The sequence below is a fragment of the Fonticula alba genome, assembly GCF_000388065.1.
Source record: "Fonticula alba strain ATCC 38817 unplaced genomic scaffold supercont2.6, whole genome shotgun sequence".
Classification (NCBI taxonomy): domain Eukaryota; order Rotosphaerida; family Fonticulaceae; genus Fonticula; species Fonticula alba.
In genome coordinates, this window is record NW_009242976.1 from 2,104,321 (window position 1) to 2,117,144 (window position 12,824).

The window sequence follows — 12,824 nt, forward strand, 5'->3', positions numbered from 1 at the left end:
CCCCCCCCCCCCTCTCTCTCTCGCTCTCGCTCGCTCTCTGGGTCTTTGCTTTTGCCGCCCTCCCTTTCGCCACCGGCTCCCTCACACAATATCCCCGGCCGTGTTGCTGCCGCGCTTCTCCGTACACACACACACACACACACCTCCTCGGCTGGCGCTGACAGAAAGGTACACCGAAACGCGCCCCCGGTGCCGGGAGAGTTTAAATAGCCAGAAGCGCGAAAATTGATGGGTGTGATGGCCGAGATGGTTAAGGCGGCGGTCTTAAGATCCGCTGATTAAAAATCGTCGTGGGTTCGAGTCCCGCTCACACCTCACATATTTTCGCACACTCGTTCCGACACACGTTTCCCCCATGGCCGGGGCATCTCTCTTATGTGAGGGCACCCTCGTTCGTTCCCCGGTCTGGCCTGCTCCATGGCCCCTCGCCCGATTGCGGGCGTCCCCCCCCCCGCCCGGGCGCGCGCGCATCTCTCCACGCGCATGTGTCCCGGGTCGCGCGGGGGTGGGGGGGGGGGGCGCGACGGGAGCAGACGCGGGAGAAAATCCGCGCCTCTCCCCCACCCCCCCCACCCCCCTCTGACGCGGTGGTGCACAGGCGTCCCTGCCCTGTGTGGGTCTCTTTCCTGCCCGCATGGGAGGCCCCCACAACAAGGCAAGGTCCTGCGGGGGGGGGGATCTCGCCGGGGCACCACCACCGCGGCCCCCCCTGGCGATTGCGCCCGGAGGGGGGGGGCGGCCTGTGTCCAGCGCGGCACTGGCCACGCACTCCGGCGCCCGAGAGATCGACTTGCCCGCGAAGGGATCGCCCTTCCCCACGCACCTGCCCAAGACCGGGCGTCCTGCCAGGGCTGAGCGCGTGCTCGGGCCTGGCATCCAGCGCCTCCCTCTCCCCGCCGCCCCCCTCTCCGCCCCTCTGCCCCGGGCCAGCCCCTCCGCCGGGTTGTGCTTTGCTCTCCCGCCTCGCTTTTTCTTCTTCTTTTTTTTTTCCACCGAGCTCATGCCGCCTCTGCTGCGCGCCCTGCCCCTCGCGGCTTGGCGATCGTGCCGAGGCTTGACCGGCTGCGTGCCCCGTCGGCCGGCGGGTGCCTGGAGCCGGGCGCTCTCCAGTCTGGCCGCCGATGCGGCCGGGCGGCCGGCCCCGGTGGACCCGGCGCCTTCGGCCGGGTGCCCAGCGCCGGCGGCCCCCGGTCCAGGGGCCGACCTCCACTGGAACTTCGAGCCCCGGTCGCACCTCTGCGGTGACATCTCCGAGGGCCTGGTCGGCCAGTCGGTCAGGCTGAATGGCTGGCTGCAGAATCCCCGGTCCATGAGCGAGCAGCTGGTGTTCCGCACCCTGCGCGACCACTCGGGCGTGGCGCAGCTCGTGTGGGAGGCGCCGGCCGGCGGCCTGCCCGCGGTGGGGGACCTGCTGCGCTCTCTGCCGCTGGAGACCGTGGTCCAGTTGACCGGGACCGTGATCAGCCGGCCGGACGCCTCCAAGCGCCAGCACGCCGGGGCCGGGGTGACCGACGGCCTGGTCGAGGTGGCCGTGCACACGATCACCCCCCTGGGCCGGCCGGTGGCCAGCGGCCTGCCCTTTCCCATTGGCACCGGCAAGGCGCCGGGGCCGGCGGCCGCGGTGCAGGATGACCGCCTGAAATTGCAGTACCGGTATCTGGACCTCCGGGCGGCCGGGCTGCAGGGGAACCTGCGCCAGCGCCACCGGACCCTGCGAACGGCCCGCCGAATCCTCGACGCGGCGGGCTTCGTGGAAATCGAGACGCCCACTCTCTTCAAGGCCACGTCCGAGGGGGCGCGCGAGTTCCTGGTCCCGGCCCGGGCTCCTGGGCGCTTTTACGCCCTGCCCCAGAGCCCGCAGCAGTACAAGCAGCTTCTCATGGTGGCCGGCTTTGACCGGTACTACCAGGTGGCCCGGTGCTGGCGCGATGAGGACCTCCGCGCGGACCGGCAGCCGGAGTTCACCCAGGTGCGAGACGTGCCGCCGGCCTCTTTTTGCCCCCTTCACCCGCGCATGTGCCCTGGCATGCCCGCGCCGTAGGAGGCTAAACTCGGATGACTGCCCTCCGCTCCGGGACCGTTGTCCCCCTCGGTCTCGCCCGCCCTCCCTCGCCTGCCGGCTGCCCCCCCCCCCCCCTCAACAAGCTGGACATCGAGATGTCGTACGCCACGCCGGCCATCGTGAAGAAGACCGTGCACGAGGTCATCAGCGCCATCTGGGCCGAGGCAAAGGTACATCGGCCGCATGGCCCATGGCTTAGCACTCGCGCTGCGGCCGCGCCTGACGTCCCCCGCCCCCCCCCCCCTGTGCGACATCACAAAGGGCGTCACGCTGCCCGAGGAGTTCCCCGTTCTGTCCTTCGATGACGCGATTCGCATGGTGCGCTCTGCCCATTCACCGGGGACATGCCGCCCCCTCTGCCCCCCTCGGATCCTGCCGCGATCTTGCCCCGCCCTAATGGTCTCCCCCCCCCCCGCCCTTCCCGCTGTCCCGGACTGATGCCCACTTCCCTGGCCGGCCCCATCCCCGAAGTACGGCAGCGACAAGCCCGACACCCGCTTCGACATGATTGTACGTTGTGGCCCTTGCCCTGAGTCACCGGGGACAGGGGCCGCTGCCTCGCGGCCGCCGGGGCCGCCTTTCTGTGGCCGACAAATTGGCTGACCCTGGTGGTGCTCCTCCAAACAGATCCACGACTTGTCGACGGTCGCCCGCAAGAGGTCCTCCTTCGCCCCCTTCCGGCGGGTCTTCGACGAAGCCGCCGCCGGCCCCGGGGGTGCGGCCACGCTGGAGGCCTTTGTCGTGCCGGGCGCCCTGCCCCGGATGTCGAAGTCTGCCTGGCGTGCCCTTTCCAAGGCCTCCCGCAAGGGTCACGTATGTCCCCCCCCCCGGCCTCCTGCCGTTGTGCATGTCGCTCCACCTCGCAGGCCTTTCTGACACCCCGCCGACCGGCAGTTTGTGATTGCGGCCGAAGTGACGGCCGACCGTGGGCTTGCCGCGGTCGGTGCCAGCACTGCCCTCTTTGACTTCCCTGACAAGCAGTCGACCGGCATCCAGGCCGAGATTCTCGGCCCCCTGGGCGCGGTCCCTGGCGACACCATTGTTTTTGTGGCCAGCCCACCTCGTCTCCCCGTAAGTACCGCTGGCTGGGCATCGGCCCCGGCCAGCGCGGCTGCAGCTGCTCGCGTCTCCCCCTCCGCTGCCTGTCTAACATGCTTCCATACACACGCACGCACGCACGCACGCACGCACGCACGCATGTGCGCGGAAACGCCACGCCCCGGCTTCCAACTCCCAGGGTGCCGCCAGCACCGAGGCCGGCCGTCAGCGGCTTGACGTCTTTCAGCGGCTCGCCCAGCTGGGTACATGCACACACACACACACACACACACATGGAGCCCGGCCACGCACGAGCGCCGCCTCTCTCTGACCTCCTGCTTGCCGCCCCCCCCCCTGCCTCGACGTAGATCCCGCCTGGGCCGAGCCCCTCTTGCAGCAGGATCACTTCCTGTGGGTCGAGGACTTCCCCCTGTTCACGGTGGAGCATGACGAGCAAACGGGCGAGTTTCGTCGCGAATCGACGCACCACCCATTCACCGCACCCCACGAGGAGGATGTGGGCCTGCTCTTCTCGGCAGACCCGCGCGATCATGCGCGCATTCGTGCCCAGCACTATGACCTTGTGCTCAATGGCTCGGAGCTGGGTGGCGGGAGCATCCGCATCCACCGGGCCGATGTCCAGCAGCATGTCTTCCGGCACATCCTGAACGTATGTGCTCCCTTTCTGTCCTGGGGCCCGCCCACATGCAAGCACGCTCCCCTGAGACCCGACTATCGACTTCATGCCATTATCCTGACGCACACGCACACGCACACGCGCCACCCAGCTCTCCGAAACACAAGTGGCCGAGTTTGACCACCTGGTCGAGGCCCTCGGGTATGGAGCCCCCCCGCATGGGGGAATCGCCCTCGGGGTGGACCGCTTGGTGGCTTCGGTGGTCGGAGCGGCCAGCTTGCGCGAGGTGATTGCCTTCCCGAAGTCCACCTCGGGCGCGGACTTGACTGTCGGCTCGCCGAGCGCCGTGCCGACAGCCGACATTCGCCTGCAGGAGCTGCGGGCCGCCCTTGCAGCCGGCGCCGACGGCCACCGATAGAGCCGATCGGCCTGGCCGCCATCCTTGGGAGAGGAGGAAGCGCGGCCCTCCCGAAGGGCCCCCCTCCGCCCTCCCGCGTCCCCCATGCCCCTTCCCAGCATGAAGCAAAATAGACGCGCCCAGGGCATGCTGTGTGGAGATTTTCGAGGTACATTTTTCAGAAAGGGGAAAGAGAAGGCCGCCACCGACCGAGGGCAATCGACAGCCCGACACATCGCGGGAGCAGGGGGAGGAGGGGGGGGAGGAGGAGGAGGAGGAGAGAAGAAACGGGATGGACGCGCCCCGGCCGCGCTGGTTGGCGGAGCGCACGCGCGCGGAAAGGAAGGAGGGGAGAAGAGACGAACAAGGGCAGGACCGAAGGGGAAGGGGAGGGGGAGGGAAACCAGCACCAGCCCGGCCGGCGTCCTGCCCGCCTCGCCCCGCCGCTCCCTCCCCCTTGCGCGCGCGCGCGCGCGCCGAGGGAGAGGAGCAGGGCGCCTATCACACAGGGCGCCTACTTCTTCTTCGGGTTGCGGGTGCTCACACGAGAGGGCGCCATGGGTTTCCCGGTCTGCGCGGCGGGGTACGCATAGCGGGGCTTCTTCTCGGCCGGCTTGAGAATCTGGAAGGAGCAGAGGAGATTCTCATCGACGCTCATCATGGCCCCGGCGTTGTCGAACTCACCGCAGTAGTTGGGCGCCGAGAAGAGGGTGACCAGCTTCCGGTGGGCGAAAAACTCGTAGCCATCCTCGATGACCTGGTGCGCGCGGCAAATCAGGTCCATGTCGTGGTTCTCGAGGAAGGTCTCCACGATGTCCGGCCCGAAGGTGAAGGACACACCACGGTCATTCTCGCCCCAGCCGGTGACATCCTTGTCCGGATCCGACCAGAGGAGATCACACAGGAGCCCGCAGTCCGGGATGTCGGTGGGCCGAACGGTCCGGCGGATCTGCTCCATGGACTGCAGGTCCGGCGACAGACCACCATGCATGGCGAAGATCTTGTCCCCGACGATGGCCGCAATGGGCAGGGTGTTGAAGCAGTCGGTGAAGGTCTTCCAGAGCTTGATGCTGTAGCGGCGCTTGCCTGCGTGGCAGAGGCCCAGGGCAAGATATATGCCCAACGGCGAGGGGGGGAGGCGGGGGGGGGGCGTCAGCGAGGGGGGAGATGCTTCCCACCGGGCGGCGGGGCAGACCGGAGAGGGGGCCGGAAGGGGGGGGGGCCAGAGGAGAGAGACCAATACGCACACTCATCGTAGAAGCCGTAGATGCGGTTGATGGCGGCGCACTCGTGGTTGCCGCGCAGGATGAAGAAGTTCTCCGGGTACTTGATCTTGTAGGCCAACAGCAGGCAGATGGTCTCGATGCTCTGCTTGCCGCGGTCGACGTAATCACCGAGGAAGAGGTAGTTCGTGTCGGGCGGGAAGCCGCCGTACTCGAATAGCCGCAGCAGGTCGTAGTACTGACCGTGAATATCACCTGCCAGAAGGGAGGGGGGGAGGGGAGGAGAAGGAGAACGGGGTCAGTGGGGGGGGGGGAGGCGGCGGCGGCGAGAGAGGGGGGAATAACGCGCCGGCCGGCGCCCGGCGCCCGGCATCAACGCGCGCGGCGACCGGTGCCACACAGGCCGAGCAGGATGCGGGACGCACCGCAAATCTTGATCGGGGCCTCGAGCTCCAGCAGGACGGGCTGGCTCATGAAGATGTCGCGCGCCTGGGCGCACAGAAGGCGGATGTCCGACTCGCTGAGGTCAACAGTGCGGCCGGGGCGGTCACCGCGAACTGGAGGAACGAGGAAAAACGGGCGTCATGGCCATGGTCAATGAGCGCGCGTGAACCGGAGCAAGAGAGAGGGGAAGAAGGAGGGGGGGGGGGGGACAAGGAAAAGGCAGGGAGGAGCCCGAGCCGGGGCAGGAGAACGCACCCTCAAGGAGGCGGTTGATGATGTTGTCGATGTCGATGGTGGCAGACATGGTGGTGGGCGACCGTGAAAGAAGGCCAGCTGCCAGGCGAGAGGGAGAGAGAGAGGGAGGGAGGGTGGCGCGGAGAGGAGCAGAGAGAGAAGCCGGGAGCAGGCTCACGTTAGCCGAGAGGGGGGAGCCGGGGAGGGACCCCACAAACCAGGCGACACAGGTGGCAACAGCCGAGCAGGAAGATGCACACGGGGAGAAACAGGGGACATACGGAGGGGGGGGGAAGGGGCGAGGGAGAGGGGGGGGGAGGGGGAAGGGGCGGGAGGGGGCAAAGGAATGCGGGATGTCTGGTGCGGTGGGAGGTGAAAGCTGTCTTCCTGGACCCGGGACGACAGAGGGCGGCGGCGACGAGGGGGCGCCTCCTGAAAAAGCCTGGCGGCGGAGGGCACACCCGGGCCCGAGTGTGCAGGGGGGGGGGGGGGGCCGGGGCGGCGGGGGTCCCAGTGGTCGGGGGTGGTCCCGGCATGAGCCGCGGTCCCCCTCGCCCGTGCCGCCTCCCTGTTCGCAGAGGACCCACGAACACCCAGAGAGCGCGCGCGCCCACACACACACACACACACACACACACCGGGGTTCCTCTCCCGCCCCCAAAAGTTCGCCAGTCCGGGGGCAGGGGGGAGGGGGGTGGTGAGGCCGCACGCCCCGTCCCCGCGGCCGGGCCCGAGACGTCCGGACGTCCAGGTGGCACACACGGGCGCGCTTGTACCGCGCACATGGACACACACGGCCACACGCAAATACACAAATACACACACATATATCAGGGGGGGAGGACGCAGCACGAGTTTACGCCCCTGAACCGGCGCGCGCGCGCGTGCGCGCACACTCATGCGGCGATCCGCCCTGGCGCGCCAAAGGCATGCACACAGGATGCTCGCCATTGATGTGTGCCCCAACCCCCCGGCCCCGAGCTCAGAGCTCCCTCCCATCGGAGGGCCTGGCGGAATGGTCCCCCTGAGTGGGGGACAGAAAAAAGAGAGCCCGCTCCCCCCCAAGGAGAGGGACACCAGACCGAGAGAGAGAGAGAGAGAGAGAGAGAGAGGGAGAGGAGCACGCCGGCAGCCGGCGGAAGGTCGAAAAAGGCCCGCTGGCTCCCCGGCGCCTCGCCGTCTCCGGCGCTCCGCCAACGGAGGCAGGGGACACTTTGAAAGGACTGTGCGACTCTGCAACATTAGAACGACGAGCGGCCCGGTCCTGGTGGTGCTCGAAAGAGGCCAGACCCGGCGGCAGGCAACACGCCCGCCCGCTACCATGCTTCTCCTGGCACGCATGCACACACGCGGGCAAGCACCCCCCCCCCCCCCCCCCCACGTACGACGCACAAACCCCCTCCACAATGGGCCAGGCCCCTTTGACAACGAGGGGCTCCATCCCCTAAGTGCCGCTCGTCTCCCCCCGTCCTCCGAGCAGACAGGGCCGGCCAGACAACAACCAGCCCCCGGGGCACGCACGAGGAGCCAAGGGGCAGGCCAGGGCCTCTGCCTTTTTCCTGAGTGCCCCCCCCCCCCGCCGCTCCCCGAGAGGTTGTCCGGTGTCGGGAGCCGGCGGGGGGGGGGGGGGGATATTGACACCCCGAAACGGCAACAATTACTGGCCGCCCACCACCCGGCCGGGCGCATGCGCCCCCACTTTAAGTCCAGAATCCGCCAGCAGACGTGCACTACACACGGGGCGGGGGCCTCCAAATGGCCGCTCGTCCCGCCCGCCCGCCCGCCCGCCCGCCCCCCTCCCCCTCCCACGAGAGTCAGGGGACCTGGCACAAGTGGGCTGGCGCGCCCAGGGGCTTCATGCCATTGGATACACCCCCCCCCCCCGGCCCCCCCGCGGAGACGGCACCAGAGCCCGCGCCCGCCTGCCGCGACCCTAACCAGGCTGCAGGCTGACAGACCGCGGTGGGCGGCACCGAGGAGACGGCCAGAAAACAGTCCCTGGTGGCCTCCCCGCCCCCCCCCGAGAGTCCAGCGACAACAGGGGGCGGGGAAATTCCATTTAACACGGTCCCCTGGGCCCGGGAGCCGAGGCGAGGGGCACAAAGCATCCGTTGGGGGATGGGACTCGCCGTTGAGGCGCCCCGCCCCCGCCCCCCCTCAAGCGCCGCGGACCCTGCTCCCCCGCGCCCGCTCCCTGGCCCGGCGACCCTCGCCCGCCCCCCCCCCCGAGGGCTGGACGACGACCGCCGGCGGCCGGCGTGGATTGTTGCACGTGACCGTCTCATGTGGAGCCGATCTCCCCCACAGGTGCCCCCGCATTTCGGCGCCCGATCGTGTCGACCGGCGTGCAGGGGCGCCACCCCCCTCTGATGGGGCGGCGCGGCCTGGCCCCCCGGGAGACCAGCGCGATCAGCCCCATCGACTCCCTCCCCCCTCCTCGACCTCCCCCTCGACACCCGCACACCCGCACACCCGCACACCCGCACACCCGCCCCGCCAACCGCCTCCTCCTCCTCCGGTGACAAATGATCGAGGATCTCCTCCCACGCGCCAGGGTCGCCATTTTGGCAGTCATCTGCCTGAGCGATGATGACTGGCGCCTCCAGGGGCACCTTCTTGGCCAAGCCGCCGGAACAGAAATGCCCGCAAGTGGGCTCGTCCTGACTGGCTCGCAGGTTCGCCCGGAAGAGCACGACGCCCTGTGCTTGGACGACCGGTATCACCACTGTTGCTATCCGGACGGGGTGCTTCCGCGCCTCTTCCGACTGAAGGTGTGGCACAAAGACGCCTTCCTGGAGCTGCCACTGGTCGAGATGCGCGACGGTACGCCGCCAGGTGCAAGCATATGCCTCGCCACACCTCATGATCCTCCCCGCGCTGACACATGTCCCTTCCCCTGGCTGGCCACTTGCCTATCCCCCCATCCTGGTCCCATGGCGGCACCGTGCACACGCGCGCACGCGCATGCATAAAACCCCCAGAAGAGGGCTCGCTGGCGATTGAGCTGGCACCACGGCTCCAGACAGACCCGCCGTCGGCCATCCGGCAACTGTCCTTCCTGACCGAGCGCATCTCCCTCGAGGGTGAGCCCGAGACGCTGATTGACTTGGCAACCTATTTCCCGCGTGTCCTGCAGGCGCACGGCTCGCTGGCCCGGGAGGCGGTTTTCATTTGCAAGGGACCGGTGGAGGCGGAGCTGCTTGAGGGGAGACCACCGTTGTCGCCGGTCGAATAGATCTTGGACTTTTATTTGGAAGGAGGGAGCGCGGAGAGCGTACGCGTGCCGACGACCCGCCGGAAAGCAACATGGAGAGCCACGCACAGGGGGGGGTCGATATGCAGCTGGCCCATTACAAGGAGGAGAACAAGGACAGAGGAGGGAGGGAGGGGGGGGGGGGGGGGGGGGGGGGGGGGGGGGGGGGGGGGGGGGGTGCGGGCATGCTGGAGCGCAGGTGCGCGCACATGTGCGCAAGAAAAAGGCGCGAGAGGAGGGGGGCCGGAAAAGCGCGGCCAGGGCCATGGAAAAAGCATGGCCATCAGTGCTCCTCCCTGGGGGGCTTCTCCGTGGCCGGGGTCACGGCATCCGGCAGCTCGGCCACCCAGGGGGTCTGGCCCCGGGGCCCGTACACACGCTCGTACAGAGACAGCGCACCGGCACACACCACAACCAGCCCATTGAAGAAGGCGAAGATGGCGAACGGCGCACTCGGGCGCCACACATCGTACAGATACCCGCCCAGCTTGCTGCACAGGAGGATGCCCACCGAGCCGAAGAGGCTGTAGGTCCCGGCCACGGCGCCACGGATGCCGGACGGCGCACGGCGCGTGACCAGGGCCTGTGCCGACACGATGATGCCGATCTCCCCGACGCCCAGAACACACGCAAACACCAGGGCCATGGTATCCTATCCGGGCGCGACCAGGCGAACGGCCGAGGGCACAGAGGGAGGGGCGCGGCCGGTCCGGCGTGTTAGATGCAAGCGGCAGGCCGAGAGGGGAGGCATCGACGCTGGACAAGATGCAGGGAACCCGAAAGGGAGTGGGCAAAGGAGCGAGGGGGGGGGGGGGGGGGGGGGGGCAAACACACCGTCGGGTCGGTGAGCATCGCCATGGCCGAGTAGCCGACGACAGCGATCATCGACTGGAGCAGCAGCGACAGGACCGGGTCCAGGCGGGTGGACAGCCAGCCGGCCACCAGGCTGAAAGCCAGGGCGCAGGTTTGTGCGATGCCGCTAATTTGCCCGGCCAGGGCGCTGGCTTCGCCGGGCGTCAGGCCGCTGTTCTCCGTGGCATAGTCATAAACCCACAGCGACAGGAAGGTCGTCAGGACGAGCGAGTCCCCGCGAGCAACGAGCCCGGCCAGGAACCCGAGAGCCAGGCGGGGATCCGACGCGCCGGCGCGCATCCCCTCAAGCCAAGTGTCGAAAGGCATGAAAGCGCGCAGACGGCCGAGGGTGGTCGGCGGTGGTGACGACGCCGCCGCCGCCGCCTCGCCAACGCCGGACCCAGGAGGCAGGTCATTCTCACAGTGGCACAGATCCGGCGAGGAGGGGGCCAGCGGTGAGGAGGAGGGATTTTGGAAAGAGCCCGCCTTGGGCTCGGAGATGCCATCCGAGTCGCGCTGCCGCTGGGCCTGCTGCTCCTGCTCCTGCGTCTTGCTCGGGGCCGGTGGGCAGGTGGCGGTGGCCGAGTGCCGCTGCGAAGTGATCGGCTGAAGCAGCACCAGCACGACCATGGTCAGCAGGAAGACCGACAGTGCGGTGCACAGGTACATGGCCACGCCGGCACCGTCAGTACCGCGAGCATCCTCACTCAGATCGGCGATGCGCAGAAAGACAAAGACCGCCGTCAGGGCCCCGAGGCCGGAGAAGAAGCCCAGGATGCTGCGGGGGGGGGGGGCGAACGAGAGAAAGGGAGAAAGACAAAGAGGCAGGATGGACTTTCCCCCTCCTCGCAGACACACACACACACACATGCACGCACGATTGCAAGAGAGGTCCCATGCAAACCGTCAACTTTGACGGCGTGGCATATGCCTCCCCCCGGCGGGTCCCACCTGGGCTGCATTGTCTCGTCGAGCGCTAGCTGCCTGGAGTAAAGACGCCGGCTGTTCGCATGGCAGCAGTGCGGGCGGAGAACGGGGGGGGGGGGGGGGGGGGGGGGGGGGGGGGGGGGGGGGGGGGGGGGGGGGGGGGGGGGTTACAAGGTGACTGGAGGTGAGGGGGGGGGGGGGGGGGGCGAGGGAGAAAGGCCCGAGACAAGGCAGGGGGTCAGTGGCTGCCAGGAGGAGGGATGGAGAGAGAGAGAGAGAGAGAGAGAGAAAGGAGGCAGGAGATCAAGGCAAGCAGGCGACAGGACGCACCCACTGGCCGATCCTTTGTCCTCGCGCCAGATGTAATCACTGAGGGTGCTGGTAAGGCAGGGGGCCGCGGCCGAGGCACCGAGGGCGTAGAACATGCGAACGGCCACCAGGATGCTGTAGGTCGGGGCAAAGGGGAACATGATGAAAGCGAAGGCCATCAGGGTCAGGCCCAGGACGAAGGTGATGCGACGGCCAGCCGCGTCGGAGAAGGCCCCCCACGGAGTAACCAGCAGGATGATGGCCAGCTCGCTGTAGAAGCCCAGGTTGCCGGTGTAGATGCCGATCTTCTCCTCGGGCACGTTGAGCATCGAATCCAGCAGGTATGTTTGGGCGCTGTTGACGAAGGTGAAGCACATGATGGCTGGAGGGCGTGTGAGAGCAGGAGCGGCAAGAGGGGGCGGGCAGGGGCAAGAGGGCGGGGTAGATTCCGGCTCCGGCCGGGGCCGGGATGAGCACGACACCGGGAGGAGGGCCGGGAGGGCCGGGAGGGGGGAGGGAGGGGAGACATACTGAGGAAGGAGGCCAGGTAGAAGCCGATGGCATTCGAGGAGGTCACCCCCGGGGAGAGGCGGACCCACAGGAAACGGGCCAAGCCCGGCGGCGTGGCCGGGGGTCCTGGCGCGTCGGGAGCACCATCCAGGGTGCCAGCCTCCAGGTCAAGAAGCGGCTCAGTGGCGGCGTCCTGGCCCTCATCGGCTGGGCCCAGCCGATGGTAGCTGTCATAATGCGCGCCGCTCGAGGGGGCACTCATCGCCAAGTGAGGCTTGCAGGGGGGGGAGGGGGAGGGGAGGACACACGGATCAGGCGGCGGCGGCGGCGGCGGCGGCGGCGGCGGCGGCGGCTTGGCGGGGGACCACGGGAGGCTAGGGCACAACGAGCGCCGGCATAGACGTGAAGCCGGTCACACAAGCAGAGGAGGCGGGAGGGGAGGGGGGGAGAGGAGGGGGGGGGGGGCGGGGGGAGGCGCCGGAAGGGGGGTAGCTGAGCACTCGAGCCGAGTGTCCAACAAAAGCCCGGATCCCCTTCAACAGGCGGGGAGCCGTTTGCTGTCACTCACTTGCCGCATCGCTGGGGCAGGGAGGGACGCGGGGCGCCGGGGGACGGGGGAACAGGGGGGGGGGGCGGGGCGGGGCGGGGCGACACCAGGCCGAGGGCATGCTCCCCTCAACAGCCGGGGAGGCAGATCGAGGGGAAACCCCGGCGGGCATGGCGTCTCGCGTTCGTGTCACAGGGCTGGGGAACGGAGCAGGAGCAGGAGCAGGAGCAGGGCGGTAGTGTCCGGCATGGGCCTCCACGCCTGTGGCCAGGTCGCAAACCGGGAGGAGCGATCGGCCCACCCAGGCACGCGACACGTCGGCGGGGACGCTGGCCGGCGCACATGCTGAGGGGGTGCCGGTGGTGGCGGCGGCGGCGGCGGCAGTGGGGGG

At 68.8% G+C, this 12,824-nt stretch overlaps 4 protein-coding genes and 1 non-coding gene across 5 annotated transcripts; 3 read left to right on the forward strand and 2 right to left on the reverse strand.

The window, feature by feature from the left end:
• Window positions 1-231: 231 nt before the first annotated feature.
• H696_04107 lies at window positions 232-315 on the forward strand. Its single transcript has one exon. It is a non-coding gene; the product is annotated as a tRNA-Leu (tRNA).
• A 570-nt stretch (window positions 316-885) lies between these two features.
• On the forward strand, window positions 886-4,313 carry H696_04108 (hypothetical protein). Its single transcript, XM_009497990.1, has 9 exons — window positions 886-1,969; window positions 2,146-2,232; window positions 2,324-2,380; window positions 2,534-2,572; window positions 2,690-2,875; window positions 2,957-3,133; window positions 3,300-3,363; window positions 3,469-3,770; window positions 3,889-4,313. The coding sequence occupies exons 1-9, from the start codon at window positions 1,001-1,003 to the stop codon at window positions 4,153-4,155; spliced, it is 2,148 nt and encodes a 715-aa protein (XP_009496265.1). The 5' UTR covers window positions 886-1,000; the 3' UTR covers window positions 4,156-4,313.
• A 335-nt stretch (window positions 4,314-4,648) lies between these two features.
• Window positions 4,649-6,105, reverse strand: H696_04109 (serine/threonine-protein phosphatase PP1; the record flags this gene model as incomplete). The annotated part of the gene is made up of 4 exons (XM_009497991.1): window positions 4,649-5,220; window positions 5,382-5,612; window positions 5,783-5,914; window positions 6,057-6,105. 4 exons carry the CDS (start codon window positions 6,103-6,105, stop codon window positions 4,649-4,651), a joined length of 984 nt encoding a protein of 327 aa, XP_009496266.1.
• A 2,345-nt stretch (window positions 6,106-8,450) lies between these two features.
• On the forward strand, window positions 8,451-9,278 carry H696_04110 (hypothetical protein). Its single transcript, XM_009497992.1, has 2 exons — window positions 8,451-8,858; window positions 9,017-9,278. Exons 1-2 carry the CDS (start codon window positions 8,561-8,563, stop codon window positions 9,268-9,270), a joined length of 552 nt encoding a protein of 183 aa, XP_009496267.1. The 5' UTR covers window positions 8,451-8,560; the 3' UTR covers window positions 9,271-9,278.
• Window positions 9,279-9,456: 178 nt separating this feature from the next.
• On the reverse strand, window positions 9,457-12,198 carry H696_04111 (hypothetical protein). The gene is made up of 4 exons (XM_009497993.1): window positions 11,908-12,198; window positions 11,398-11,758; window positions 10,123-10,918; window positions 9,457-9,940 (listed from the first exon to the last, which is right to left on the reverse strand). The coding sequence occupies exons 1-4, from the start codon at window positions 12,146-12,148 to the stop codon at window positions 9,572-9,574; spliced, it is 1,767 nt and encodes a 588-aa protein (XP_009496268.1). The 5' UTR covers window positions 12,149-12,198; the 3' UTR covers window positions 9,457-9,571.
• Between the last annotated feature and the right edge of the window lie 626 nt (window positions 12,199-12,824).

Bases quoted from the DNA above. Each gene is read 5' to 3' on its own strand.
- H696_04110 (XM_009497992.1), top strand. From the start codon at position 8,561: ATGATCGAGGATCTCCTCCCACGCGCCAGGGTCGCCATTTTGGCAGTC. The intron at 8,859-9,016 runs GTACGCCGCCAG...TAAAACCCCCAG, and splicing joins ACTGGTCGAGATGCGCGACG to AAGAGGGCTCGCTGGCGATT.
- H696_04108 (XM_009497990.1), top strand. From the start codon at position 1,001: ATGCCGCCTCTGCTGCGCGCCCTGCCCCTCGCGGCTTGGCGATCGTGC. The intron at 2,876-2,956 runs GTATGTCCCCCC...GCCGACCGGCAG, and splicing joins AGGCCTCCCGCAAGGGTCAC to TTTGTGATTGCGGCCGAAGT. The intron at 3,364-3,468 runs GTACATGCACAC...GCCTCGACGTAG, and splicing joins TCAGCGGCTCGCCCAGCTGG to ATCCCGCCTGGGCCGAGCCC.
- H696_04111 (XM_009497993.1), bottom strand. From the start codon at position 12,148: ATGAGTGCCCCCTCGAGCGGCGCGCATTATGACAGCTACCATCGGCTG. The intron at 11,759-11,907 runs GTATGTCTCCCC...CACGCCCTCCAG, and splicing joins CTACCTGGCCTCCTTCCTCA to CCATCATGTGCTTCACCTTC. The intron at 10,919-11,397 runs GTGCGTCCTGTC...CCCCCCCCGCAG, and splicing joins GACAAAGGATCGGCCAGTGG to CATCCTGGGCTTCTTCTCCG.